Source organism: Orussus abietinus, unplaced genomic scaffold, assembly GCF_000612105.2.
Source record: "Orussus abietinus isolate OABI.00-Male unplaced genomic scaffold, Oabi_2.0 scaffold61, whole genome shotgun sequence".
Taxonomy (NCBI): domain Eukaryota; kingdom Metazoa; phylum Arthropoda; class Insecta; order Hymenoptera; family Orussidae; genus Orussus; species Orussus abietinus.
Genome location: NW_019394279.1, coordinates 315,798 through 343,198, shown reverse-complemented (window position 1 = coordinate 343,198; position 27,401 = coordinate 315,798). Strand labels below are relative to the sequence as shown.

Sequence of the window (27,401 nt, the reverse complement as noted above, 5' to 3'; positions counted from 1 at the left end):
AAACACACTTACGGCCCACCTTTTTTTCCTTGGCCATTCAAGGAGTTATAATACGCTTATGGCAATTGCTTCCACTCAGCCGGATTTTCGACCTTCGTGGCTCGTTACGCCCCCGACGTCGCGATTAGACCTGTACAGACCTTTTTTTTTTCCAACGACAATTCCCTGCTCGCTTTCTAATTACGTCGATTATAATAATTAGAGTTATAAAACGACAAAAGTACCATCGAAGAAAGTCTTCAAGTCAGAAGAGATATTATAATCCAGAGGTTATAGAGTGAGAAATCCGTCATTCGGCGGAGTAAAAATGACGAAACGATGTTACAATAAATTTGACGAAATTTCGAAAGGGACGATTACCGACGTCGATTAACATATTCGCGACTGGCATATTTTTTCCGTTTCAAATACTGAGTACCGGCGAAAATAATGAAATTCTGAAACAGGTTGCCCCAAACTTGTATCGTGTATCGTTATGGACGTGATTCACGTCAGCGGCAGTCACGAATAGAATTTAAAATGACGAATTCACGTCAGTGGCAACCAGGAATAGAATTTGAAATGGCGTGAATTCACGTCAGCGGTCGCGAATGTGTTAAGTACCCTGTTTTTCTAAAAGGTTCCTATCATTTAACTCGCTTGTTAATCGAGGCCCCTTAATCGTTTCCTCCGCCTTTTGGGGGAATATATCTGCTAATATGGAGCTCGATAATTTCCACGGTTAGACGGAAACGCCAACGGAAGGGAGGGGGGAGGTAATGTCGTTATGTAAGTTGTTATAATTAAAGCGAGACAACGCGGCGACGTGGAGTGAACTACACTACCCTTAAGGAGGGTGCAAAGCTTATGCCCCCGTCGTCAAAGGGTCTTACGACCTACCTCAAGGTTTTCTACCTAGTGGGGTAAGATTAATCTCGGTACACGTATTAAAGTGAAATTGTACCAGGAGAGAAAACACTGACGGGTGCTTCCTCTGCCACAGAATATAGTTATACGACGGCGTAAATCGAGATAAGCGTTGCGCAAGTAAGAGAACCAACTAGAGAACGAATTTTGTTATTAAAAAAAAAGGGTCTTACGACCTACCTCAAGGTTTTCTACCTAGTGGGGTAAGATTAATCTCGGTACACGTATTAAAGTGAAATTGTACCAGGAGAGAAAACACTGACGGGTGCTTCCTTTGACACAGAATATAGTTATACGACGGCGTAAATCGAGATAAGCGTTGTGCAAGTAAGAGAACCTACTAGAGAATGAATTTTGTTATAATAAAAAAAAAGAGTTCTCTTTCATAATCAAGGAATACTTTCTGATTAATCTATTACGCGTATGCCTTTTTTTTTCATTCGATATCCCGCGAGCAGAAAATTAATTTCATTCTCAGATATAGTTCTGAGATATTAATTACTTTTCGTTTAAAACTGGTGCGCGATGTTGCGTGTTTAATGGAATTAAGGCTGCAAACGAAAAACGTTGCGTTTATTACTGAGTTAACTTATCACGGTCTGATTGTAAATTCAAGTATATACGTTCTCACACACTCAGTCGAGAAAATGATATCTTGGAATTTTCGCCGATACGTCAGATGAACGGAATTATCGCAAGAACCGCATTATCGTCTGACGAAGAGACGATAAAAGAATGGGATAATGCGCGAAGAGATAAAGCGGCATAACATTATCTCCTTCTCTTGCTCTTAAAACGTATTTATGCATCAAGAGGCATCTTGAAATTCAAAGTCGTCCTTGAGAGATCCCTTATATCATCAATTGAAAAGTTATCGTCGTAAAGGTATCTTCACCCATATTCGACTCCATATCATATGTCAAATATGTTAAAAAATTGAATTTTTGAAAATTCTAAAGGGTTTGCTCCCCTTAAATAAACGATATTCAAATGTGAATTAGATTATGACTTTCTATATGACTCACCTAATTATAAATTTTTTCCCCAGACAAATATAGTTACATGCCAGGAAAAAATATTGCAAGCATGAATATAATTTGCGTTGTCGGGATAAAGTAATCGTTTTTTGGTCCTCAGTATAACAAAAACGATTCTGGATAATAATTTTACTGATCCATTTTCAAGTGTTTATAATAGTTTAAGCAAGTTATGTTTCTTGTTACGACTGTGAATTCTTTTTTTGGGTGAAGCTGAAAGCACGGCCACTGATTAATTTCTTGAACAACCATATCTTACTTAACCTTACTTATCACCTGGAAACCCAAAATAGCGGTAAGACCCGTGACGGGACACGTGTTTACATCGTCGCGAAGCCCAGAATTTCTATCGCGTGATTATCACTTCCCCCGCAAATAGTTATCTCTATCGAAAGCTTCGGCCAATTCTTTCTCCTAATCTCGAAAAATAGCGACAGGCTACCCTCCCCGGAAAAGTTTACCCTCACACGGTACACAGCCGTTTGGGAGCGCGTAGAGGTCGAAGCACGCTTACCCAGAAATCCCGGAAGCTGCGCACGCCTCAGGCAGCCGAAGTTAAATCCCAAACGCCGAAGGGTGCCGAATCTCGACGGAAACGGCCGAAGGGAGCCGGGCGCGTCGAAACACCGGACGGCAACGCACCCTCATCCGGCAGGATTCTTATCGCGATGGGACACGATTATCGGTTTCCGGAGAAACGTTCCGCTTAGAACTGCACATTCCATCCCTCCTCGGTTTCCCCCAGATGGATAAGCATGCTTCGATCTCGAGGATTCCTCCTGCGGGGAAATTTTAAAGCATTTGTGACTCACTGTAGTCCATGGATGCCAGCGAGCGTGAGTCCGGGCATGAGGAGGTCGTCGCTGCCTACGCGCCAGCGTCTGCCGAAAGCCACGAGGCTGGGCATGTCCGAGCGGAGCGTGTGTCGTGTCGCGTCGCGGTCGGGACCCGACTGGGTCCGCACGTGGGCGCATAATCAATGGGGGCTGCACGTGTCCGCCCGACGAGCGGTTCGAACCTCGCGGGGTTCGCGCGCGAGACGCATCGGCGCTGGCGACGCGAAGGGTCGACGAGACTCGAGGACGCGTATACGTCAGAGGCCGGGCTAAGGCGAACCGGCCAGGGACCGCACTGGCCGGCGGTCAGAGATGAACTGCGCGCCGCGGCTGGGCCCGATCGACCTCGGGCCGCGCGTCAATGAGACTGGACGGATCTCCGCATGGTGCGCGTCCGCCATGTTGCGTACTCCCGGCGCTGGCCCACTCGCGAGGGTGTACAGTGCGCCTCAATAAGCCCTCCCGAACTGGACCCTGAAGAGTGTTGACCGTGCACTCGGCGCCTGATCGGAGGATACAGTGCGTTGCAATAAGCCACCCGAAACTGGACGTTCAAGAGTGTTGACCGTGCGGAAGCATGATCCAAGATGCAAAGTCGTCCGGGATGCTTTAGATACTTGTTGAACAGTAAAGGGAAGGAGGGAAACAACTTTTTCTTACGATGGACTAAGAAACTTGGGGTGACATTGGGGGGGCATTACAACAATTACGGTTTCGTTAAATTTATCCAAAAGAAATAGGCGCGTGGATGTGAACCCTTTAAGTTAAAGAGTATTATTAGATATTTTATTATTAATCGTTCTTACTTATTCTTTCACGAAGTGTCTTTATGCGGTGGATACTCATTGTTTTGGGCATATGTATTTTTATTTACCTTTAAGTATCAGTAATTTACTCAAAGAATAATGCACCGACGCAATCGAAAACGATTGCGCTAGTTGTTGCAATACTACCTCACAAAGATAAATTAAGGTAGTAATGAACGGTAGAAATAATATGTATGTTAATAAAACATAAAAAAATGGGAATAGTAATTCATTGAAAAGATATATTTCACATTTCGATACGAGCCCCTTTCGGATTATACGAACCTATATGGAGTACCGTGCCAAAGGAAGTTCCACTTAAAAAGTTATTATATTTATTTTAATTAATATTGGACTTTTAGGCAGTTTCACTAATAGATTGGGAACGCGTATAATAACATTAATTACTATGCGGTGTCGGCCCGGAATCGATTTAGCGCACATTTGCCCTTCCTTGTAATATGTTTACATTATTACATCGCAGTACATCTGGGCTTTTATCTTATCACCCTGAGCCACGCATGAAAAATTCATTCCCTAACCCGGCACAAAATTTCTTAATTATCGGGAAATTTCAAGTGCACCTTTATCGCCCATTCTTCATAAATAATCGATTTACATCCATTGGTTCATTGAATTGCGAAACAACCTCTGCGTCAAAAGTGACAATTTGTAGCGTAGGTTTATCAACTTCCCCTAGTAGCATAGAATAATTTCTAAATATTTCTTTGTAATCTTTGCTAAGTATCTCAAGCGACAGATTTTTTAAGATTTCTTGTAGATCTCATTCGAAGATATTTAAATTATTTGTTGAAAATCTCAATGACATATTTAGTTTCAATAATTTATAAACATGTAGAGGAATTATATTTTTTAACTTATTAACATAAAAATACATTTTTTACTTCACGACTATTATCGGACACTTCATTTGGTGTCAAAAAACAAGAGAGATTTTTGTAAATTATAGGGTCCTTTCTTGATATTCTCCTAAGCTGGTGTAAAAAATGTAGTTCCTCATTAGTCCACCGCAAACTATTAAATTTTTAAGAAAATACTTAGCCAAGTTCAAAATTTAGTAGACACGTCAGGATTCTTTGCTATGCACGTGTATGTATGTATGTATAAAAACAGCTGATGCAGTTGTGAATAAGCTAGACGTAAATTACCCATAAATTATTGGATTCCTTAAAATATCCAACCAGACCTAACATTACGCGAACGTGTCTGAACTCCTTTCTAGACACGTAAAAAAAAATATAAATCAACTGGCGGGCTCCTGATTATACAAAATACTAAATCTTCTCAATTAATGTACGAATTATTAGATTCCTGGTATTGTTGAAGGAGCCCTGAAGTTCGTTAAAAATTTCCAGTCATTATAAAAATAACTCAGCCATATTCAAAATTAAATCGATGCGTTTGAATTTGTTGTACATGAAAGTAACTACGATACCTAAAAACCAAAATTATTCAGTTATCTGATAACCACACAAAATATTTAGCATAACAAAACGAAGCTGTGACCATACCTTGGTAATCACAAGTATTATTTAAGCCGATCGTCGAATCTCTGTCGTTTTACTTTATTCCACCCGATATATATGTCAGTCTTTAATTTGCACGATTTTTATTTTTAGGTATTGCGATTGTTTGCCAAGCGGTGCATAAAAGACTTCAAGTCAGCTCCGTGTCCCTGGACATACGAGACATTAAATGCGCACGATATGTATCATCACTTAGGTATGATTTGCTGATAACTCATTTTACACGCAGCCGTCTACACGTCATTTTTTTAAGTTCACTCGAAACTGTCCATTACAAGTATGCGATCGAACACTCAGAAACTGGTAAAGGATAGGTCATAAGCTAACTGCGTGACGTATCGGTGGCCATTATCGTGTTCAAGTGTTCACACGTACGTCTACGCGCGTATGCTTAAATACATACACGGCAGACCTTAGCTTACCCAATGGCACCGAACTACTTCCCTCGGACACCGAGACGAATCATATTTTATTTATCTCCATCTCTTATTCAGACCTGCAGTTGCCGCAATGCTGCACTACAGAGTGGACACATATTTGCAACGTGAGTGCAGCTGAAATGGCGATTAAGGTTCTTATCAACTATACTCGTATCGGAGGCCGATTTGGTTACAGCCCGAAATGAACACTGAAACGGAATTCATTACGTCTGCCGAACTAAGTACTTTTCATCACTAGAAGTCTTACGCGATGAATATCATATATTTCAGTATTAAGTACAAAACGAGTCATCAGGAGCGTAGCTTGTAATGGCGATTGCGGCTCTTATCAAAACTACTCGTATCGGAGGCCGATTTGGTTACAGCGCGAAATGAACACCACTGAAACGGAATTCATTACGTCTGCTAAGTACATTTCACCACTAGAAATCTTATACGATGAATATCATATAGGTATTTATGTATTAAATACAAAATGTGTATTCAAAGAATACAGTGATCTAAAAATCGTCCTTGGAGAATTTCGGAAGACATACCATACGGAATTAGATACTATGAATAATCCGCGTATTTTTCGTTGTTTCATATTCGCGATACATGAGGCAAGTTTCACGTATTTGATATATTGCAAAGTTATTCTCTTTTTTTTTTTTTTATGGACGTATGCAGACATGTATGTACCTGTGATTTCGTCAATGCAGTCGAGACGATTCCGAGAAAGATTTTCATTTCAATGTTTCAAAATTGGAGTGGATAAAGACCTTAGGGCTGGCACGAAAACAATTCCGGAACTATTTCGCTTTTCCGTCCACGTCTTTAAATTACGAGGATCACGCGTCTTTCTCAACCAGTTCTTTCCGCTCCTTACGTTCGCCGAATGTTAATCTCCTTCTACTTCGAGTAGGTTTTCCGCCCTTGTTTCGGAAGATTTACTGCTTACGCCATATATGTATATATATATAAAACATATATATGTATATATATAGTTGCCTCTCGATTCAGGATGCTTGAAATTTAACTCTTCGCCGAGTCGGTAGCGCGTACGACGCCTGTTAATTATTCGCAAAATACTCGGCATGCACCAACGTCTCAGGACTGCATTCTAGCGAGGGTTGCAATTAATCCGAGCCGAGCTTAATGAAACGTTACTTCGAATTTACACGAGAACTTGGCAGCCCAACTCTGGACTAATTATTATACTATGCATGTGCAGCCAACCGAGCATATCAGATGTATAAACTATATCATAAGTATATCTTAAAGCAATTGTTCTCCAGATATTTCAAGACAGCATTTCTCATAATAATGTCACAGTCTCTTGTAATCTTTGAAATACGGGAATGAAATATATATTTACTGTAAGATCTAGCGAACTCCCGGAAAATTTTGTGGCAAAGATATGTATCATTTCCCTTCAGAATGTCGATAAGGTCCAGAGACGAGATGTTTATTAAATCGAGAAATTGGCCAAATTTGACGGTTCAAATCAAGAATAATTACTATGATTTGTATATCGAGTCGGAATCAAGCATATAAATATTACTTATCAATTAGTTCGTGTTATCCTTATAAATATAGACCCCTTATAAGCTATATTTTTCCAGATGTTTAAGGAATGAGCGCATCCATGATCAATATCACGCATTATAGAGACTCGGTCGAGTCTCTTTCTTTGGTCTTAGAAGTGAAAAATGTATGTACTTGGCGCCGACTCCATTGGGTCACAGAAAGATCCTCCAATAAAGTCGGACATTTATCATTTCTTCCGAAGTCAAGGCGACATCTTCGGATGAGTTCGCATCGAATCAAGTAGTTCTTGAATTAATGAAACACTGGGTTGGATAATTAACGAACATGTACCCTGAGAAAGACTAGTATTAAACATTTCTACGCGTTTTGTGAAATAAGCGCGAGAACCTAGAAAGAATATGACATAGAACATTTGTAAAGTTACAATTTGTAATGTTATTCTTTCTTTTTGTAGTTGTATATCGTACTTGCGCCTATTTCATAACTACACTGTTAAAAAAAATGCATACACTTTTAGTACTCAAGGTTGCAGTAAAATTATAAATTTGATGTCTTAATAGTGAATTAATATACATTTATTATGCAATTCTAAGTAAATTTATAATTTTATAACATCGTATTGCAATTTTGTGAAATTGCGGAGAAAAATTATAAATCTGATAATCGAAAGTCATTTGGTACGCATTGCTTGCACATTTTTTAGATGAGTTTTTAATTTTACGATCGTTTATGTAAGTTTATTTTTAAACAAATATAATCGAGAGATGACAAGTATCGGTGATACTGATGGAGAAAGCATTGAAGTGACATTCTTGAGCTCGAGAAATATTTAAATAATATTTTTTTAAAATTCTTACAATCAATTGGAGACTCCGGTAGCATCACGGATAATGCACCTGCTAGTTTCCCATGAATTCCGGATTTCGATACCCCGCTAATTGCAAAAAGATTTTTTTTCAGCGTTTAGGGCAGGGCTGTCTCTATAATCGTCCTCGAACGTGCCCGGAACATCGAATGTAAAATTTCTTTGTCTGCAGAAAAATCGTTTCAACATAAATTTACAACATGTATTATAAATTTATTACACATAGGTACTAAGTTTCTAACATATGTAATAAATTCTATTTGAAAATATATTATAAAATTTGTATACCCTATCTGAATGAAACTTCCAATAGAAATGTTATAAAATTATCATATTTCTTTTTGACAGTGTACTTTTTCTCAGTTTAGGTATGTATCGGCATATCGCGCTAATCTGCCAAATTTCTCGATTGTGGGTAAATGATAAATCCGAGCCAACTCACCATATAAGGTGCAGGACGAACAAAAAGGAGCCAGGAACCACGAGGTCGTCGCTTCCGACGCTCCAGCGTCGCCGGAATACCACGATCCCCGGCATCTTTTTTAATTTCTTCCACGGCGACACTTCCTTTGACTTTTCTTTTTTTTTTTCCCCTGAACGACTTGCGAACACTATGTTCCTACGAGGGTGTTCGTTTCCCCGTAGCCCCGGAACTTCGCGAGCTCTTTTATCCTTCCGATGGCTGCTCGTTGATGTCCTGGGAGCAGCATCGCCTTCCTCGGAGCCATTTCGCGGGAGGTTTGCCCTACTTCTCCCTGTTCCTCCTTTTTTCGACGCACTGCCGGCTCGTTCTTTTTCACGACCACGTTTGTCAAAATTTTATTGGTATCGGGCACGAAGACCAGGGAACGGTGGTTTCAGTTTTTCGCCGATTTCTCGCGGAGCTCCTTCGGACGCACATGGTGCTGAGTTTTTTAATCGCCTCTTATATGGACAGGGTATAATTGAACTATTTTTTTTTTCTTTTAAGGCTCCTGTCTTTCTGTGGATTCGAAACACATATTTAACGAAAATATTTAATGCCGATACATAAATATTGAAATCATCTGATATTGTTTATTTTACGTCATCCAGCTACTGGCGTCAAATTAGTATTATCTAAATTGCATTTGGGATATCATCCTTCATTTCTGTTATTATCCCCATTTATTTCTGATTGGAAGACTTATGATGCAAATTTTCATTTTAATTGTATTAACTAAAAGAGCTTACTCCCGTCACGGTAATCGATATCATTACATTCCACCAAAATTTCTTCACTTTGACGTGACTTTTTCATGAACGTGTTTCTATTTATTTGACTTGTTATGCACCCGTTGATATTTATTCCTTTTTTTTCATTCATCGCCTTGTTCCGTATTAACTGATTGATCCTCCAATGGACCTTTCCGTTCGTCCGTTTGTCGCGATTATATTCAATGATAAATGTTCAATTATTCGGACATGTGACATGTAGCAATCAGTGCTGCCGCGTATGTTTCGTCCCTCTGGACCAATAGTTCCCAAATTAAAAGCCACGAAGATTTATGACACCTGTACGTGCACCAACTAGTGTTTTGATTCGATCTTCCCTCTCACCCTCAAATTTTTAATTAATTCAAAAAGGTGAAAGTCAAAAATAGATAAAAATACATAAAAATGTAGGAAACTTGCGCGGAAATTAACGAATTATTGCATTTTCATCAATCGCATTGTACTTTTCAAACCGTAATTATCTTGCTTATGAAACAAAGAGGGATCTCGCTTTGACTCTCAAATGCCATGCTATAAATTTGCATATTTATGATTATAAATAAACTCAGTTATTTCGAAATTCCGGACGAGAATTAGTGCACTAGTTGGTGTTTCATTCGCATCGCTATCTCTAATCGGCAATTTAGTAAAATTCAGAATACAAGTCGATGCACGTACACATAATTCCTGCTTGCTTTTAATCTTTTTTCCTCCTTTACTAAAATTGCTCGGCGGGCAGGGTTTCGCTTCGTCTCTTTTGCGTCAAGTATGTTAAATTAATGTTTAAAACACAATTTTTCATAATACCGGTTTAGTCAAATATTTAACGAAGCGGTTCAAAAGTGAATTCGAAGTATAAATTCTCTCTTCTTCCCCGGCGTTCGATATCCCTAACACAAATCTAAGATTAATATCTTACACACCGATCGAGATACCAATTATTACAACTTTTTCCAGCCTTTCAATGTACCCTTTCTGTATTTAATTCAACGATAATTCGAAATTAGTTATTAACACACACCCCGAGTCTGCTCCCCCGGTATCATTGTACAGATTACGATTTAAAGTGTACCAAGGCACAAGTTGTATTAAGACTTTTTATACCCATCGGTACCTCTTTCTTATTTCCCCTCCCCGTTGCACTTTTCTCTTTATTATCAAGTTAATCCAAGCCGGCGAGTGGATTCGCTTCGCTACTCCGGCGTCGGTTTAGCGCGCGAATAATTTCACGCACCGCGCCGAGAACGCGCTGGCGTCGCGACGCCGGGCGTCGGCCTGCCGGTCATTTTGCGAGAACGAGACTATGTTACGGAAGCCCTAGGAAACCGACGCCTTGCTCGAGCCACGTGCCCGAGCCATACTCGGCGACGTCGACGAATTGACGTCCGTCGAGGGGAGCTACCTCGAGCACACTGACACTGGTCGACGACGTTTGGCGTCGCGGCGCCTGCGTCGGGACTCCCACTCACCGCGGCTCTCTTGGCCATCCGTGAAAAACCAACCCCTGCATCGCCGCCGCCGTCCAGAAACGCCTCTCGTCGCGACGACACGTTACAGTTCCCGGCGTCCCAACATTACATCATTTAACTTTTAATTAATGCATGACGCAGATTTCAAAATTGTAAAAAGTTTCTTTGGGGATTGATTTTATGAAAAAAGAAAGAGAGAAAGAGAAAGGGAATATATGTGCTTAGTAAAGTGTCGACGTTTTCTCTTGAGCTGATTGACCAAAAATCAAGGAATTTAGTAAGGATTTTGAATATCTATTATATTTGTAATGTTTTTAATCAAAAGCAGGTTAATTCATTGCCATCTTACAAATCTCGGCTTCTCCTGGACCGGCGATCCAACATTATGTAATTCAAATTTCAATTAATGCATGACGCGGATTATGAAATTGTAAAAGGTTTCTTTGGGGATTGAATTGATGAAAAAAAAAAAAGAGAGAGAGAGAGAGGGAATATATGTGTTTAGTAAAAGGTCGACGTTTTCTCTTGAGCTGATTGACCAAAAATTAAGGAATTCAACTCCTTGTAACGCATTTTCATTTTCTTCAAGAAAAAAGTGATATAACTTGAAATTTGCAAATACTAACCTTCTGATATTAATTAATGTTATTTAGTGTAAATGAACAATTTATATACATGTTTTTGAATTTAAATGTTCATAAAGTTCTAATTTTTCAACAGCTTCCTTGGTTATAAAGAAGGAGTGCAATAGAAAGATGTTACATTAAGTATTGCTGGAAAAAGAAAAAACAAGTGTATAAGTCGAAGAATATCGTTTTACATGAAAGAAGTAAACCATTTTTATAACTTTTTGTCGTAAATGTTGTCACTCAAGTCTTATTCAGCATTGAATACTTCTTATTGTTTCTTTACTTTTTTCAATCGTCCTGATAACCTTATTTTTCTTTTAACAGGGAACTGTTTGGTCAAATAATTCTTCAACGAATAACTCTCTGGGAACGTCAAAACTTGCATGCTTGGTCACTTGTAAAAATTCACCCGTGCACTTCGACCGTTCGAGGCAGCTCCCCGAAATGTATTTTTATCACGACTAGGGTAGCGAGGAGCAATTTTCGATGGCGTAAAAATATCCACGCCGGCCGGTGAATTACAATCTTGCAACGGGAAATAAATGGAGATTGCACCACCCCTGACGTTTACTACTCCCCTCGGAGGATTTCTTTGAAACGTAATCGTTAACGTCATGGGGTGCTCGAAAGCGAGCCTGAATGTCCATTTGGAATGTTCCCATTTTAAATTTATTTTACCGTGATGTTTAAAATACATTTTCAATCAAGAATTAGTACATATTCCTATTTACTTGAAATACAACTCGCTGATTAAGTTTCTGAAACTTAAATGAATTTGTTTGAAGGAAAACACCAGTAAAAACGGTTTTCTAAAGTAAATCCTGAAAACTCATCATTTAATGACTTTCGAGACTCATCAATGATTATGTCTATCATGTAATGTACAATTTAAAATGTAACTGATTATTTTTTAATCACGGATTGGAAAGAGGTTATACGTCGGTGTCTCAGGTTTCAACTTGAGTTTATGTCAAGTTCGATAGAATTATTTTTCACCGATAACTTTTAATGTTGGAACTTTCACCAGTTTCAATTTATAATGAAAAACTTATTAAGGTGTACATGCTTACAGAGAATGACCGTTAGATAGCACCACTGGTGGTCTGAGCTACAGTAAAGATCTGCGAGAGGGCAGCATTAGAATTGTAGTCGTCAAAATCGGTTCGGAGAAATCATTCATCTTATCTCTGTGACGCGAGGTTACCGAGTTGATACCAACTCATCTCTGGTTGATAGCTGTTAAACATATCAGTGATTACCAGACTAGTTAGACCAAGTTATACTGTGGTTGATAATAATTGAAAAGGTCGTTGAACGTCTCGTGAGAAGTAATTCAAGAATTATTCAAGTTCATCATTTCGTGCGAGAAAGATTCTTGGTTAAATGCTCACATTCGGCATGAACCACAACTTATGGTACATAACAATTTATCCTTTATTATTTACCCAATGACACGCCTAAGGAATCATGTATTTTCACTAAGAATTGTATTAGCTTTTTTGTAATAAAAAAATCGAAATATTCCATGAACCCCACAACGTATAAGTGTTTTTAGGAATTACACATTATTTGCCCAAAAGATGTCACTTGACAAGGAGCTGTTTTTATATCAGTAATCTTTCATCCAATTAAAATCGTTTAACCCTTGAGTAGTATACTTTATACGTTTAATAATCTAATTATTCATTACGTTTTGCTTAAAGGTTATTAAACATGTAAGTTTCCATTTCATTTTAAACTGTAGCTACGTTGAATTATTCCTTACAGGAGAGAATTAATTTAATTATTGCATGCATTGCCTAATCACATTAATTTATGAAGCAGATAAAGCCATGGAAATGCAGGGACACGTGGCATTGGTCACGTTGTCATTGTTTATTGGAATTGCTGGAGCAGCAATTTCAACACCTCCATCTTTATATGCAAATGTCACCAATGCTGAGTACGACAAAAGTTACACGAGCGTGGTGAACACCTCCATTGAATATGTTTTCCTTTACAGCGAAACTAATGTAAATATCTTAAATGTATAACATTTCCATTTTTATCTATTAATTAGACAGATAACATTTAAATACAACGTATTGAATATTATTACATTTGAATGTGCAGACCTCGTCAACCGATGGTGCCCGAATAAAGGTACAAAGCAATGCTACGCGTGATCTTCCACTAATTATAGTAGTGAGGCAAGAAAAAGGAATTCTGTCGTGGCAAATTCCTTACGTGGTGGAATCTTCACATTTCGAAACTCAAATGTATAATACAACTAGCCGGACTTTATGCTCAAGCAGATACTGTCAACGAAATCTGTTAAACCATGAAGAATTTGTTACCGTTAGCATTTCTACTGCTAGCACAACCAACATTGATTTTGAAATGACGGTCTATCACATTCGAGGTTTTTATTTAAGGTGGGTACTTATGTATTTTATTTTTCCGAAAAATCGTAGTATATTGTTGAGACATACAGTAAAATGTTGTTCACACTCTTTAGTTTGCTTTAGTGATGCTTCATATTTTCAGACATATTGTTTGTGTGAATATTGAAATAAAAAAAGAAACGTTATGCACGTAATGTTTTTAGGCTTGATGAAAATCGTACAATAGATGTCTCTCCGGCAGAACCGGTATATTATGGCTACACATTTCCTGGACAAGCAGAGAGTTCATCGGTTGTGGTTCGAGTGGAGTCTAATAGTGACACTTGTATGACAGTTTCTATACAAAATATATCGGTATGATAATTCTCTTTATACTTCATTTCACTCGAATAATATATATTAGTAGCTAATTTTATCATTATACATTTTAAGTACTTCAGCAATTTCTATGAATATTTCTTTTTTAGTGCCCTGTTTTTGATTTAGAAAGGAATATTCAGTTTTCTGGATATTGGCAAACAGTCAGTCGAAGAGGTGGCATAACTGTACCGGTAAACATTTAAAAAATTTTCTTTAGTCTCAGAACTTTTTTGAAAGTAGAAAATATTTCGCTTTTTGGATTTTTACAAACTCTAAATTTAGAAAATTAATATTTTCAGAGAGATGCTTATCCATTAGGTTTTTTTGTGGTATTCGTTGTCAAAGGTGACGACGTAGACTGTACTGGGTCTGTCAAAACTAGTTTCCCACGCAGTAAGACTGTTTTCTTGCTAATCAATGCTACTGTTACTAAACACGATTATTTAGTAGCATCAATTATAATATTTGGTCTTACTCTGGTATTTTGCACATTTTACTTAATCGGAGTAATACTATTTAGAATTAGACATGGCAGAAGATTAAATGAAGAGCTGTTAAATAATTTAGAAAATACAGAGCATAATATATCGAGTTCATCAACGGTAGGTGATGTAAGTATCATCTATTCATTGTTCATTCGTTGTTGAAAACTAATGATATAATATGGAAAACATTTTTCATTTGTATGTGGCATTCTATCTTAAATAAATCCTCTTTCAGAATCGGCGGTTCAATTAAAAATATTCATATAATTGTGATTTTAGATTGCAACTAGTCAATGGGCTTCAATTGATGAAGATTCTTCATTAGATGAAGATGATATTGATATTCTGGAGGATGCATTTTCAGACAAAGAAGTGATACGTACGAAACTCGTATTATCGGTTTGCGATCTTGCTCGGAAAGATCCAAAGATCCTTAGGCATAAATCACGCTTATACTTATACTATCTAGTGACGGTTGCAGTTTTTTATACATTGCCAGTGATTCAACTAGTTATAACGTACCAAAACGTATTGCACGTTACCGGAAATCAAGATCTCTGTTATTACAACTTTCTGTGCGCTCATCCATTGGGATTTCTGTCGGATTTCAACCATGTGTTCTCAAATTTCGGCTACATTGTATTGGGTCTGTTATTCATTTTGTTAACATACACAAAGGAACAAAAAGATCAAGACAATGAACGAAATAAGAGCTACGGAATCCCTCAGCATTATGGTTTGTTTTATGCAATGGGCACAGCATTGATGATGGAAGGTGTCTTGTCGGGAAGTTATCACCTGTGTCCCAATCATAGTAATTTTCAATTTGGTAAGTTTGGTATATGCATTAAGAAAAATATAAAAACATGGAAATGAATTTATAAAATATTGTAACTTCTTTTCTTTTATAAACTCAGATTTTTAACTACAAACTTATGTCACGCAGCAACAAATTATCAAATACTACAATTTATAAGTATTTGGTCTTTTAACTAGTATAAAACAATGACTAGTTTTTACAAAGTGATCAAATACTTATGTCTTGTTTGGAAAAAATTTAATCCACGTGACTTGGTAGTTTGCCATGTGGGGTCAAGAAGAAAAAATTAAGCAGGGTTAAAAAGTTTTCTTCCGTTTTGCAACGAAAAATTCCAAATATGTTAAACGATGTATAATATTCTATTAATACCTGCAATGTCAGAAAATAATGTAACATGACATACACGTTTCAGATACAAGTTTTATGTACATAATGGCAGTCCTGTGCATGGTCAAGATCTATCAAACTCGTCATCCTGACATTAACGCCCGAGCTCCAGTAACGTTCGGCGTTTTAGCGCTTATGATATTCTTCGGTTTAGTTGGCGTGTTAGACGGATCGCGATATTTTTGGATAATATTTTCCATAATACACCTGAGTACTTGTCTGGCGTTGACCGCTCAGATCTACTATATGGGCAGATGGAAGTTTAACGGTGGATTATTACGCCGCGTTGTAATGGTAAAGTCTACATCTTTGCAATGTAATACAAGAAAGTAATGTTTTCCCCATTTATAAATTCCTTCATTTTAAATTATTTACCCGTGAAATGGAAAAAATTAATCTCATGGTTTCAACAATGTCTTTTTTTTCCCACTTTCAGACGGCTAGGCATGACGCCCGTGCAGGTCTGATTTACCTCGTGCGACCAATTTACGGTGCTAGATTAGTGCTGCTTGTGATAGCAAATCTTTGCAATCTCGCCCTGGCTATTTTTGGAAACATGCACCACGAGAAAGACTTCGATACATATTTACTCGCCGTGCTGATGACCAATTTACTGTTGTACATGGTCTTTTACATCGTTATGAAGGTTTGTGTTTCACATTGTTATATAAACGTTGACAATATAGTCATGATTAATCCTGCAACGTTTTACTTTCAGCTTTGCCATAGAGAATGGATAATGTTAGAGCCGTTAATATATATAATTCTCGCAATTCTTGTGTGGGGTGCAGCTCTCTATTTCTTTATAAACAAGTCCATATCCTGGGCTCTTACCCCTGCCCAGTCGCGCCTTTACAACAAGCCTTGTGAATTGTTGAACTTTTTCGATTCACACGATATATGGCATTTTCTGTCCGCTTTGGCAATGTTCTTCTCATTCATGGTCCTCTCAACTTTGGATGATGACCTCGTTAACGTGCATCGTAGTCAAATTCCGGTATTTTAATAAGATAAAGAGTTGTGATATACGGTAAGCTCCTTCGTTTCTTTATAACGTTCAATAGATAAAGTACAATAATCGTGAAACTCGTGCATAATGCTCGTATATTCCTTTTAAGTTTTTATATCAAAACAATTTTACCTTGGATATTGCATAATCTTGTAGTACCTTAAACTGTAAATACCTTTAGTAACAATAAATATATTATATTGCTATTTACGATACAGAGCATTAATCGTGGTTATCGTGTTTACGAGGGTATAATATTGCGCCAGGGACAAGAGTCGAAAAGTAAAGGCACGTTCAATGTCAACGGTTTCCTAAAAATATGCCTGCGTACCTTCATTTATTTACTATATTCTCCCAAACATCGAAGCTCAGTTCCTTTCCAGCTTATAAAAATCTTAAATTTTTCACGGATCGTTACGGACGAAATCTTACGAATAGAAGAAACAGAGCGTATATTTACATATTCCCTTTTTGTTCTCTCTCTCTCACTCTCTAAAAATAAATATGTAATCTCTTCATATTCCCAAATACTTGCATTACATTACCAGATAATGTAGGTATAGGTTTACAGCTAACGGTAATCTTTGTATGACTATGAGATTAAGTTCTCTGACGTCATCCCTGCCGACTTAAAATACGGAACTATCATGAGCGCTCGCTTCTATTCTGAAAACGATAAGAATAATTACAATACCTCGATAAATTATATAGCTCTTGTACAATGAACAATGCCAACAGGACGTATATATATATATACGCATATCACACGGTATCTGTACAAATAATTCATCCTAAGAGAGCTACTTTGAAATCGAACATGCGAGGAATAGAAAAGAACAAACAGGCAAAAATTATTACTCTGGCGGTGTATTAAGACGAAGCACTAGAGTCATTGTGATGTTCCTGACCGAACGCCTCCAATTGCGACAACGTCCTTAACAACTCAGCACGTTCGGAAGGCTGTAATCTGTGTGCAATCTCCAAGACCGCGTCCAATCGCACCTCGGGACACGTCTCCAGAGCCTCTTTGATGCGCGTCACTATTGCATCTCTTTTAACGCAAGCAATACTCCTCGATACCACGCTGTTTTCCTTTTCCCGTTGAACCTCTAGCCAGCTAACGGCGGTCTCGTCCTGATCCCACAAATACGATTCCGTGGTCCCCTTGTCCTCGACGAACCATCTCCTCAGCATCGCGTCGACCTGCCTCACGTCCAGACTGGGTTGCGTCGACAAGACCTCGGCTCTAATCTCTTCCTCTAAGAGTCTGCGACGCAGCCTCCAGTAAAGCGACTTCCGTGCCTTCTTCCAGGGTATGATCTCCTGAATGGCGTTCTTCTCCAACATGCGCTCCGGGGTATCGTGGAGATCCGCAAAATGGACCGCCACCTGCCGATACATCGGCTCCAAGTTCTTCTCTCTCTGGCGCATCTCCGCTTCTAGGCTTATCCGCTCCTCGGCTGAACTTGAATTCGCAATCTTTTCCTAAGAAAGATAAAGAAAACGTGTGCCGGATTAGCTGAATTTATAATATCAAGATCAAAATTAACTTTATCTTCGCCTATAAGCATTGCTGAGTGCAATCTTTTTATCAGGGAGTTGCTCATTTTGTAGGGAAATTTTCTCAATTGCGGGTGAATTAAGTGCGTTCCGTAGATAGTAGATATATTATTAATCGTACTTATTTTTACGTTTATAAGGAATGAGCTTCATTTTATATTTTAATTGAGTAGACAGCTTTACCTTCAGCTTCGGTATTATGGGATCGACTCGATGGATTGTCTTAACAATGTCCTTATTCCTAAATTTGATTTCTACGATTCCCTCCGGCTCGAGGACACCACCACGACTCGTGTTATCAGCGAACATCTCCATGTAGCGAGGATTAATCGTGGGATCCACAACTGCCCACGCGCCTCCTCTAAGCTCTCCATTTGGCGGAATGTAGACAATTATTGGCCTGGAGTATTCCCTCAAGCCATCCACGATGTACGCTCCAAATTTCATGATTTGCTCGTACATGTCTAACACAATTTGTAATGCTTAGCAACCGAAGAGACAACTCTAAGACGAATACCATGACAGACCTGGATATCAGTTTGAAGTACTTCCGCACGAAATTAATGCTTCAAAACGAAGCTTGCAATCTACTTTTAATCCGGAATCAGTTCATACTAATCAGCCCCAAGATTCTACTAATTTACCAAGGCTCTTAAAGCCTATTAAATATAAATTCTACAGATGTATTTAAGATATGAAAACTAAGGAAAACCGTATTCTTAAATCAATTCAATGGACCATTTTATCCATATTCTTCAGAGATTTGGTAAGCATAATAATGGTCATATGGGTATTTAATATTCGCTTATTGGACGATCAACTTTTTACGGTAAATTAAGGGTAATGTTTTAAATAAGTATCCAGGCCTGTGGCGATAATGTAATTACAACTATGTTTATCTCCTTCAAAACGTACCTTTCATGCCACCGGAGAACCCTCGCCAGTTAGCAAAAATAAATAAAGGCAACTCCTCTCTGCTGAAATCCTTGATAGCTTGAGCGGTTTTATAGGCACTGTCGGGAAACCAAACTTGCCCGGCTTGGGACACGGTTTTCGCTTCGGAATCTAGATTGGCAGGGTCTGCAGGAAGATGTAATTCCACTGTCCTCGTTTCCACCGCTATCACCCCACAGGGAATGCCACCTAACCTGGCCCGGCCGGTTATTACAGTTTGTGCCCAGGGTTTCATGATTTCCTGCACAAGTCGATTTAATATGCAAATGAATAAACAAGCGCATACAAAACCCAATAATAATCACATAAGCTTACAGTTTCGTGTCTTTTATAACATTTCTGGGTACTTTTTTTTTATATATATAGCCACAAGTTAACGCAAAAGCAAATTTCTTTTCTCTAATACTTTTAAGGTGATACGAATCTGGCGTGACAGAGGCCTCGTTTTATGAAATCTTCTCCGAACTGGGTATACCGAATCGTTTCAAACTTGACAACGTGAATATGGAGGCTATAAGGAAGGTCCTGGCCCCCATAGAGTTTCAATTTTTTCAAAATTTGTTTATATAGGTATTTTCAAAATTTCATGAGTGTCAGGACCTTCCTTATAGCCTCCATGTTCACTATGTAAAGTTTGAAACGATTCGGTATGCCTAGTTCATGTAAAAGTTTCATAAACGATTGACCTTTCGGATGCCACTTTCACATCTCCTTAACTTTATACTTTATAGTTTCAAATATAGTCTTTAAACGACAATATTTAACGGCAAATACTTTCAGACGATTCAACAAATTGATGATTAAACGAGTCAATCGAATGTATGGCTCTGTAGGTATACGGTATACTACGGCATACAATTTTATTCGTTGTTAAATGCTGTTTAATCATTTCTAAACCCACCTGCCAGGATCCACGGTCGAAGAATCCACTTTCCCACACCGAGGGATCCGTTGGAGAATACCTGCCATCGACCATCCATCTTGGGTCATAAGGCGCTTTTGTAGGAACGTATCCAATCTCTCGATCAATTGTATCAGGCAATGGAAGGTATACACATGGGAGACGAGCCCCTTTAGTTTTTGGTACATAGCTTAGCCATTTTAGTACGGTCCCAATTCCATCCAAATCCCTTGGTTCGGTTGCATGAGATATACCATTGTTATGCATAATCTGAATGCCACCCAACTGATTATTGCTGGCATACACTTCACGGCCCAACACCGTATTTAGAGCTCTGTATCCGGTCAAAATAATATGCGAGTTTTCTATTTGTATCACTCTTTGACCAAAGCGCACCAGGTAGGAGCCAATTCCGATAGCACGGCATGAAACGACGGAAATTGTAACCACCTGTGTGATAACATAAATGGTGTAACAACGCTTCAAAGCTATAGTTCAATGTACAGTACCCATGTGAAATAAATCAAATTTAATGATAACTGATTTAAGTTTCATTCGCTAACATTTGCACAAGGTACTTCTGAAATTGATGAGCATATTTTTGGAATGATTTTTGTGTACATCAAAATAAAAGAAGTTACATGAACATACGGTCTGGAAACGCGTAACTTCCTGTTGCAATTGCTTTTTCCCCCTACGATTGAATTTGGCAAGGATGTTTCTCGATCAAGGAATGTTCATCGAATGTTCGCGAATGTTCATGTAACTTTAACGCATAATTAATATCCATAGACTTTAATATTTACAAGTAAAATGTACTCATAAATTTGTGGGCACCAAATTTATATATAATACATGAAACAATTTCTGTGGAATCACGTATACTCACTTCCTCATAAGCTCTTGAAGTCTCACCAGCAATCATACCGGCGTATTTCAAATTCTCAACTCCCAGCCCGTCGTCTTTGCCAATAATATCGGTAATCTTGTAGCGAGATTCACCAGCAGGATCTTCGATAAGAGATGCTTTCACAGAATTAAACGGTGCTAAGCGTGCATAATCGTCAGGAGTCAAATAAATGTACTTGAATCCCTTTTCAGGCTCCTTCTCATCTTCCCAGGCGATTCTAAACAGACTTTTCACCTGAAATGAAACAAAAAATTATTTCAGATATTTTTGTATAATGAATTACATGCGTAAAAATGAACAATAGGTTGTACGTTGGAAGTGGTGTTACCTCTTCAGCAAGACCTATTCGAGCACCAGAGTTTGCCGAGAAGTAGATTCGAGGAATTTCTAACTGCCTCGCTCTTTCCGAAGCCTTGCAGAATACAAGATCTTCCTTAGGCCCGAACGAACCGATTTGGAAAGTTAAATCATTAGCAATTAGAATGATATCCCTGCCAGATGGATATTCTGGGGTGTACAGACTGAGCCTCCAGGCGATCATGCCGATATCGTTTTCACCTGGTAAACGTTTTTGTTCGACGAGATTGTCTCCATCCAGAACTAATTCCACGCAATCCATCACTGGGCTTGGGACCGATATATTCTCTGTAAGAATTATCACGCTATTAAAGTCACCCTGAGACACCAATTTTACAAAATAGAAGGCATTAAATCCCCTTCATAATCCAAACATTGGCAAGTAATTTATATAATTTGCTTTCTTTTTTAATTTTATAAATAACAACCCATATACCACAAGATAAGTACCAGAAGTGGGCTGGTCTTCGATGTACTTGGTCCACATCTTTTCAACTTGCTGTCGGAACATGTCTGGCAGATCATAGACATAGGTAGTGCCTGCACTTTGAGCCTGAAATCTTTTAGACTGCAAATAGTCCTTGGTCAAATAAGGAGTAGCAATAGGAAGGCCATGCATAGGGCCAGGCCTCCATTTGATGTCATTGGTTGGTGATGGATAGGACTCGAAGCGGATTACTCCAGTCTTGGGATCAGTCGCTTCGGTGTACAGATGCAGATCGATGCTATAGCCACTGTCATTGGCAATACAGAGACGAAGGTTGGACGTCGGCTTCCCAGGTGCCGGGCGAATGGTCATTTTGATTTCGGCCTGCAACGCGTATTGAAATTTTCATTGAAATTCTGAGTCGCTCTTCTTTCTACACTTCTTTTATAGTTTTTGCTTTTAGTACCTGACGAACTCGCAGTTTCCACAACCTAGGACCGTATCTGAGGACCATGCTTGTCACGCTCTCCTCTATCCTAACAGGATCCATGATGACGGTGGGCACAAAATTCAAAAAAATGTGATTGCAATCCGTACGTTTGGCAAGGGGATGCGAAAAGGCAACTTCCAGTTCATCCATTGCTTCCAGCAGGACACGTTCCCCCTCGTTGTGGAGGTAGTCGAAGCTAGCCTCTTTGGTTATTAGGTCGGAATGCCTGATAATAGATCGAATGAAGAACCTGTAATCCGTGACTTGCTGGCCTTTAGCTACCTGTAAAGAAAGCATAATATTATTAATAACGTAAAGTAACAAAAAAAAAACACTTTGAACTCAACGTCCAAACTTTGGAGTTTCACGAAGCATCATTCATTTAACACGTTAATTTTAAATTAATATCTTTTGCACTTTCAACATGAGTTAAATTTGTTCAAGAGTATCGTACTTTAGCCTGGCCTAGATAAAGATGCATCTTCTGGTTCGACGTTGGTAGAGCCTCCAGATCGTACGTCCTCATCCTGTTCAATTCCAACTGGAAAGCACAGCCAGGCTCCAAGTGCCTGTAAATTCTATCCTCTACGAACCCGTCTCTTTGCCTAAATGTGAAGAATTTCGGGAACTGTTTTCTCTTCAGAGCTGCAAAAGTGGCTCTCCTGATTCCCCGAGAAATGAGTTCGTCTTTGTTCGTAGCACACCAGTCCCCAAAGAGTCTAGCCATGGTTGCATCGTCCTGATTGCCTTTATCCTGCACAGCAATGCTCAAGATGTGCACAGGTTCTGCAGGTCTATCTCCCACTTCTACAGGACCAGTCTCCTGAGCTGTGCTTATGGAAACATTAATAGACGTGCTGTGACGAGATTCGCTTCCAACGGCATCCACGGCTTCCAAGACCTTAGCTGACACAGAGTTCGGAGAAGAAAGATCTTCCAGAAGATCTAAGACCTCGTCAGAGTACTGGCTGAACTGTTCGAGATCCTGGAATGCCGCCATAGCCCCGGTCCTGTAGTTCACCAATGATTGACTCTGCCGATTAGGATGATTGTTGGGCAATAAAAATTGAAAATGAACCAGGGGGATTTCCCCGGAGAGCTCCAGGTGCTGTAGGCAAGTCAACTCGTAGCTAATGTACGCCCTGCGCACGTAGACCTCCAAAGCAGCGTTACATACAGCTCGATTAGAGTGGTAGAAGAAATCATGCAAGATGTCGAAGATGGAGGTCTCTGAAAGAATGAGTTTTTGCAAGTTCTCAGGATGGAAGTCATGGCCGTACATGTCAACGGCAGAGAGAAAGATGGACTCCATTTGGTTGTGCCTGAGCTCATAAGCGGGTTGATGAGCCGCGATTAACACCTGCCTCGCCCTAAGGGCGACTCTGCTGTGCTCGGTTCGGTTTAGACTCGTTAATTCCGTCAGGGTGCTGGCTAACTCATCGGTGAGGCCCGGCTCGTTTGCCCACAGATGATCTATTAGCATAGTCACCAAGATGTTCTTCTTGGTGACCTGACTGTGGCTGAAAATGGTAGCCGTGACCATGGCCACGTCGTCTTTGAACTGCTCTATAAGGGCCGACACGCATTTATCGTAATGCCCCTGTTGGAATTGGCTCTCCACGGTGTAGTATTGTCTCAGCAATTCGTGCACGGCGGTCTTCATTCTTCCTCGAATACCATTACGATATCTCTGCACCAATTGTACAATCGCCTGAGTGGTCAGGAAGAAAACGTCCCTCTCGGATCGCTTCGAGAGAGTAGCCGCATGTCCGTCGATAACAGCCGCTATCTGTTGGCTGGGGAACTGCGCCAAGACCGAGGTAATGTTCCTCTCATACAGGGTCATCAGTTTCCTGATCTTCTTCTCCACTGAAGCCGGGATTCTCCCGGAGATCGTCGCTATCACCTCCTGTAGCTCGAGCAGAGGCAGACTAGGGTCGCGCAAAGAGAACATGAACTTCTCGATAAGTTCCCGCAATCGCGGCAGGTGATAAGGGTCCGGTAGGCAGTACCCGGCCAGCGTGTTCTCCAGAGCCATCCTGTACTTTGCGTGGAGATGATTGAGCTTATCAGGAATCGCCGGGGCCACAGCTGCGGGGAACTGCCCGGTGTATTCCTGAGCTTTTGTCACCAAGGAGGGATCATCTAGCTCCAGATGCGCTATCAATGCACCCGCCTCTAATACGGCTCCCTGTCTTTTCACGTAAAACACGCTGCCAGCCTCGCTTGCTGTCACAGACATGACCATCTTCATCACCTCAATTTCCGCGTAGGCTTGACCGGCGTCAACGTGGCCTCCGTCTTCGACCAAATAATTAATCAACTTCCCGGCCGAGGGAGAGCGCAACAGGGAGGGATCGTTATCCTTCTCGAAAATGCATGTCTGATTCCCAATAACTATCCGGTACCGGTCCACTTCCTCCTTCATGTACGTCGTAAAACTAGCTCCATCCAATGAGAGCAGCAGGCCTCCATCGGAGAGACGGTGGATTTCCACTTCCTTGTAGGAGCCGTTCATTACGAGAAAGTAGGTGTTCGGTCCGGACTTGGCTGCCTGGACTTTGTACTTATACCCATCGTTGATTAACTCCACCTGAAATATCGCACGGTCAATTTCAGACATTCCTTTCAGCAAAATCGAAAAGCACTTTTTAATTAACTGGAGAAACCAATTTAAAAGCGTCTTTCCTTGTTAATGTTATTAGTAGATACCTCTGAGGTGATCGATTCAAAAATAATAATACATTTTTAAATTAAGACTCACGTCAACGACGTTATCTAAGTCATTGCTCGCTTGTATTTGTCCTCTTTCCAAGGCTGTCTGGAATCCAGTGAATGCTGCAGTGATGTTTCTATCAGCGATATGGAGTGCTCCACAGGTGACGGCCAACAACACATCCGGTTTATCGCTTCGCACTCTTTCCGCGATGAGCAGGTCCAGCCAGGCGGTGTCGATGTTATTTTGCTGGAACGCCGGAGTCTCGAGCAACGTAATCAGGTACTCCACGGTTGTTCTGAAATCGCCCCTGATGCTCAGCTCCTTTAACGCGATAACCAAATTCTCTCGAGCTTGGTTCCGGTCTTCTCCCCAGGAGAAACAATGCCCGAATTGAGAATCCGCGAATTCGTGAAGTCCACCCGAAGCGCCGACCGAGAAATAGCCCCACACGTTCTTCGACGAGCGGAAATTTAATTCCTGCACCGTTCCGGAGCTTGGCTTGAATCCTATATTAAACGAAAGCAACTATCAGTTTACTCTTTACGTTGGCATACTTTTCTTTTCTTTTTTTTTTTTAATAATATAATATCACGAAGCTTCGATATAGTAAAAGTATCTATCAACTGGTCATCAGTTTTGACGACTCTTTTATGAATATACTGTATTGCTACGTCTTCATCGTTAAGATAGGATCCATTTTACCCTCGTCAGGATTTTCGCTGGTAATCCGCGCGGCGATAACGTGGCCCCATGGTTGTGGTTTATGTCTGGGCTGATCAAAATCGATGGTCGTGTCGCCCCAAGGACTTTCGCCGTAAAGAAGCCGAATGTCTTTAATATGATGAAGAGGCAATCCCATGGCTATTTGAAGCTGTGCCGCTGGTAGATTAACGTCCGACACCATCTCCGTGCAAGGATGCTCTACTTGCAGACGCGGATTCAATTCCAAGAAATAATAACGGCCCGACGTGTCGTAGAGATACTCGACAGTGCCAGCACTGACGTATCCGACCATCTTTGCCAATCTCACTGCTGCCTGGAATAAAGATATTAATGTTATACCGCCCTATAATATTTCATGGTCGTTTGACCGATCCAAGTGGCCAATGAAAGGAGCTTATCAATTTACTTTCTCCATTTCCTCGAAAACCTCCGGCTTCGCGATAACGGCCGGCGCCTCTTCGATAATTTTCTGATGCCTCCTCTGAATCGAGCAGTCACGGCCGAATAAAGAGATAGCGTTCCCATAATTATCAGCTAATAGTTGCACTTCCAAATGGCGAGCGCACTTGGCCAGTTTCATAATAAATATAGGAGATCCAGGTATTTCAGTCTGTACTTGCCTGAGGAAAAGTTTTGGCATTAATATCTCGTACTATGTATATTATTGTTTGAGACGGTACCAGTAGTTGCTCGGTAACTAAACCACCTTTTAATTTATTAAATAACATGTAACTTATATCTCTCTATTTACCTAAACAGTGCGGGTAATTCTTCTGCGTTTTCAACTTTCCGAATACCCTTACCACCTCCGCCTTCGCTAGCCTTGACCATGATAGGGAAACCAATTTTGTTAGCTGCGGCCAAGCATTCCTCCACGGTAGAAACGCAACCCTTTTTGAAAAGCTCAGAAGAGATTTTGATTTTCTTCCCACTGTAGTGAGCTTTGAGTTCAGAACCCGACCACGGAAGAGTAGGAACATCCGCGGTTTGAGCAACTATACTCGAAGCGATCTTATCTCCAAGTGCCCACATGGCTCGCTCCGAAGGCCCTGCAATATTAAAAATGTTAAAAAAATATGTATCTCAAATATATAGATCTATATAGATAGATTTTCAAATGAAACATGAACAGCAAGTACTTTCATAGGGTTCAGTTTCGGAACAGCATATGCAGCAATACGATCTACTAATAATTATTCAAGTATGCGAATGTACCGATGAAGCAGATATTATTTTTGTGCAGCAACTCCGGCAACTTCGGATTCTCCGAGGCGTGTCCCCATCCTGCCCAGACCGCCTGCACCTGCGTCCGGATGGCGATGTCCACGATGAGTTCTACGTTCGCGTAATTGTTGTTGTTCGTTCCCCCAGGGACGGGAACGTATTGGTCTGCCATTTTGATGTACTCCGCGTTGGCCTTCAGATCTTCAGGAGTGACCATGACAACAAATCGGACGGCTCGCTCGCTCTTGAACATCTCGTATGACCATCGGCGAACGGACCGCATACATTTAACCGCAGCGATCCCATTATTTGCGATGAGAACCTGCGAATGAAAATTTGCATCAATATTTACACATCATACCCAGCGGGATGAGATATACAACGATGTAGGGT

General features: G+C 40.0%; 3 protein-coding genes across 19 annotated transcripts in view; 1 reads left to right on the top strand and 2 right to left on the bottom strand.

Moving 5' to 3' along the window:
• LOC105700014 (sn1-specific diacylglycerol lipase alpha) overlaps positions 1-10,587 on the bottom strand; it is a 76,285-nt gene extending 65,698 nt beyond the window's left edge. For 4 of the 7 annotated variants that reach the window (XM_012425534.1, XM_012425539.2, XM_023434926.1 and 1 more), the window contains exons 1-2: positions 10,315-10,587; positions 8,410-8,949 (exon numbers count right to left, since the gene is read on the bottom strand). In XM_012425534.1, the coding sequence (XP_012280957.1) occupies positions 8,410-8,504 (95 nt within the window). In that variant the 5' untranslated portion in view covers positions 8,505-8,949; positions 10,315-10,587. The other 3 variants (XM_012425535.1, XM_012425533.1, XM_012425536.1) reach the window with 3 other exon arrangements.
• A 1,681-nt stretch (positions 10,588-12,268) lies between these two features.
• LOC105699964 (SID1 transmembrane family member 2) lies at positions 12,269-16,953 on the top strand. Of its 4 annotated transcripts, XM_023434923.1 has the most exons (10): positions 12,271-12,713; positions 13,066-13,310; positions 13,411-13,712; positions 13,886-14,036; positions 14,150-14,233; positions 14,342-14,653; positions 14,807-15,356; positions 15,760-16,028; positions 16,171-16,380; positions 16,453-16,953. In XM_023434923.1, exons 2-10 carry the CDS (start codon positions 13,089-13,091, stop codon positions 16,738-16,740), a joined length of 2,388 nt encoding a protein of 795 aa, XP_023290691.1. In that variant the 5' UTR covers positions 12,271-12,713; positions 13,066-13,088; the 3' UTR covers positions 16,741-16,953. The 4 variants fall into 4 exon arrangements, with proteins under 4 accessions (XP_023290690.1, XP_023290689.1, XP_012280860.1 ...); XM_023434922.1 differs by having other exon boundaries at positions 12,269-12,713; positions 13,120-13,310; positions 16,171-16,953; XM_023434921.1 differs by having other exon boundaries at positions 12,269-12,713; positions 16,171-16,953.
• An 83-nt stretch (positions 16,954-17,036) lies between these two features.
• LOC105699961 (acetyl-CoA carboxylase) overlaps positions 17,037-27,401 on the bottom strand; it is a 32,600-nt gene continuing 22,235 nt past the window's right edge. For all 8 annotated transcript variants that reach the window (XM_012425430.2, XM_012425428.2, XM_012425422.2 and 5 more), the window contains 14 exons: positions 27,000-27,330; positions 26,536-26,833; positions 26,191-26,404; positions 25,764-26,097; positions 25,107-25,567; positions 22,797-24,935; positions 22,319-22,624; positions 21,876-22,236; positions 21,397-21,713; positions 21,048-21,302; positions 20,159-20,608; positions 19,219-19,498; positions 18,487-18,767; positions 17,037-18,228 (listed from right to left, as the gene is read on the bottom strand). In XM_012425430.2, coding sequence (XP_012280853.1) covers positions 17,614-18,228; positions 18,487-18,767; positions 19,219-19,498; positions 20,159-20,608; positions 21,048-21,302; positions 21,397-21,713; positions 21,876-22,236; positions 22,319-22,624; positions 22,797-24,935; positions 25,107-25,567; positions 25,764-26,097; positions 26,191-26,404; positions 26,536-26,833; positions 27,000-27,330 — 6,642 coding nt within the window. In that variant the 3' untranslated portion in view covers positions 17,037-17,613. The remainder of the gene's footprint in view (positions 18,229-18,486; positions 18,768-19,218; positions 19,499-20,158; positions 20,609-21,047; positions 21,303-21,396; positions 21,714-21,875; positions 22,237-22,318; positions 22,625-22,796; positions 24,936-25,106; positions 25,568-25,763; positions 26,098-26,190; positions 26,405-26,535; positions 26,834-26,999; positions 27,331-27,401) is intronic.

What these genes read in the sequence shown, in the direction of transcription:
- LOC105699964 (XM_023434921.1), top strand. Translation starts at nt 13,089, where the DNA reads ATGCATTGCCTAATCACATTAATTTATGAAGCAGATAAAGCCATGGAA. An exon ending in TTTCTATACAAAATATATCG is followed by an intron (nt 14,037 to 14,149) that starts GTATGATAATTC and finishes TTTCTTTTTTAG; the next exon opens with TGCCCTGTTTTTGATTTAGA. An exon ending in TATTACGCCGCGTTGTAATG is followed by an intron (nt 16,029 to 16,170) that starts GTAAAGTCTACA and finishes TCCCACTTTCAG; the next exon opens with ACGGCTAGGCATGACGCCCG.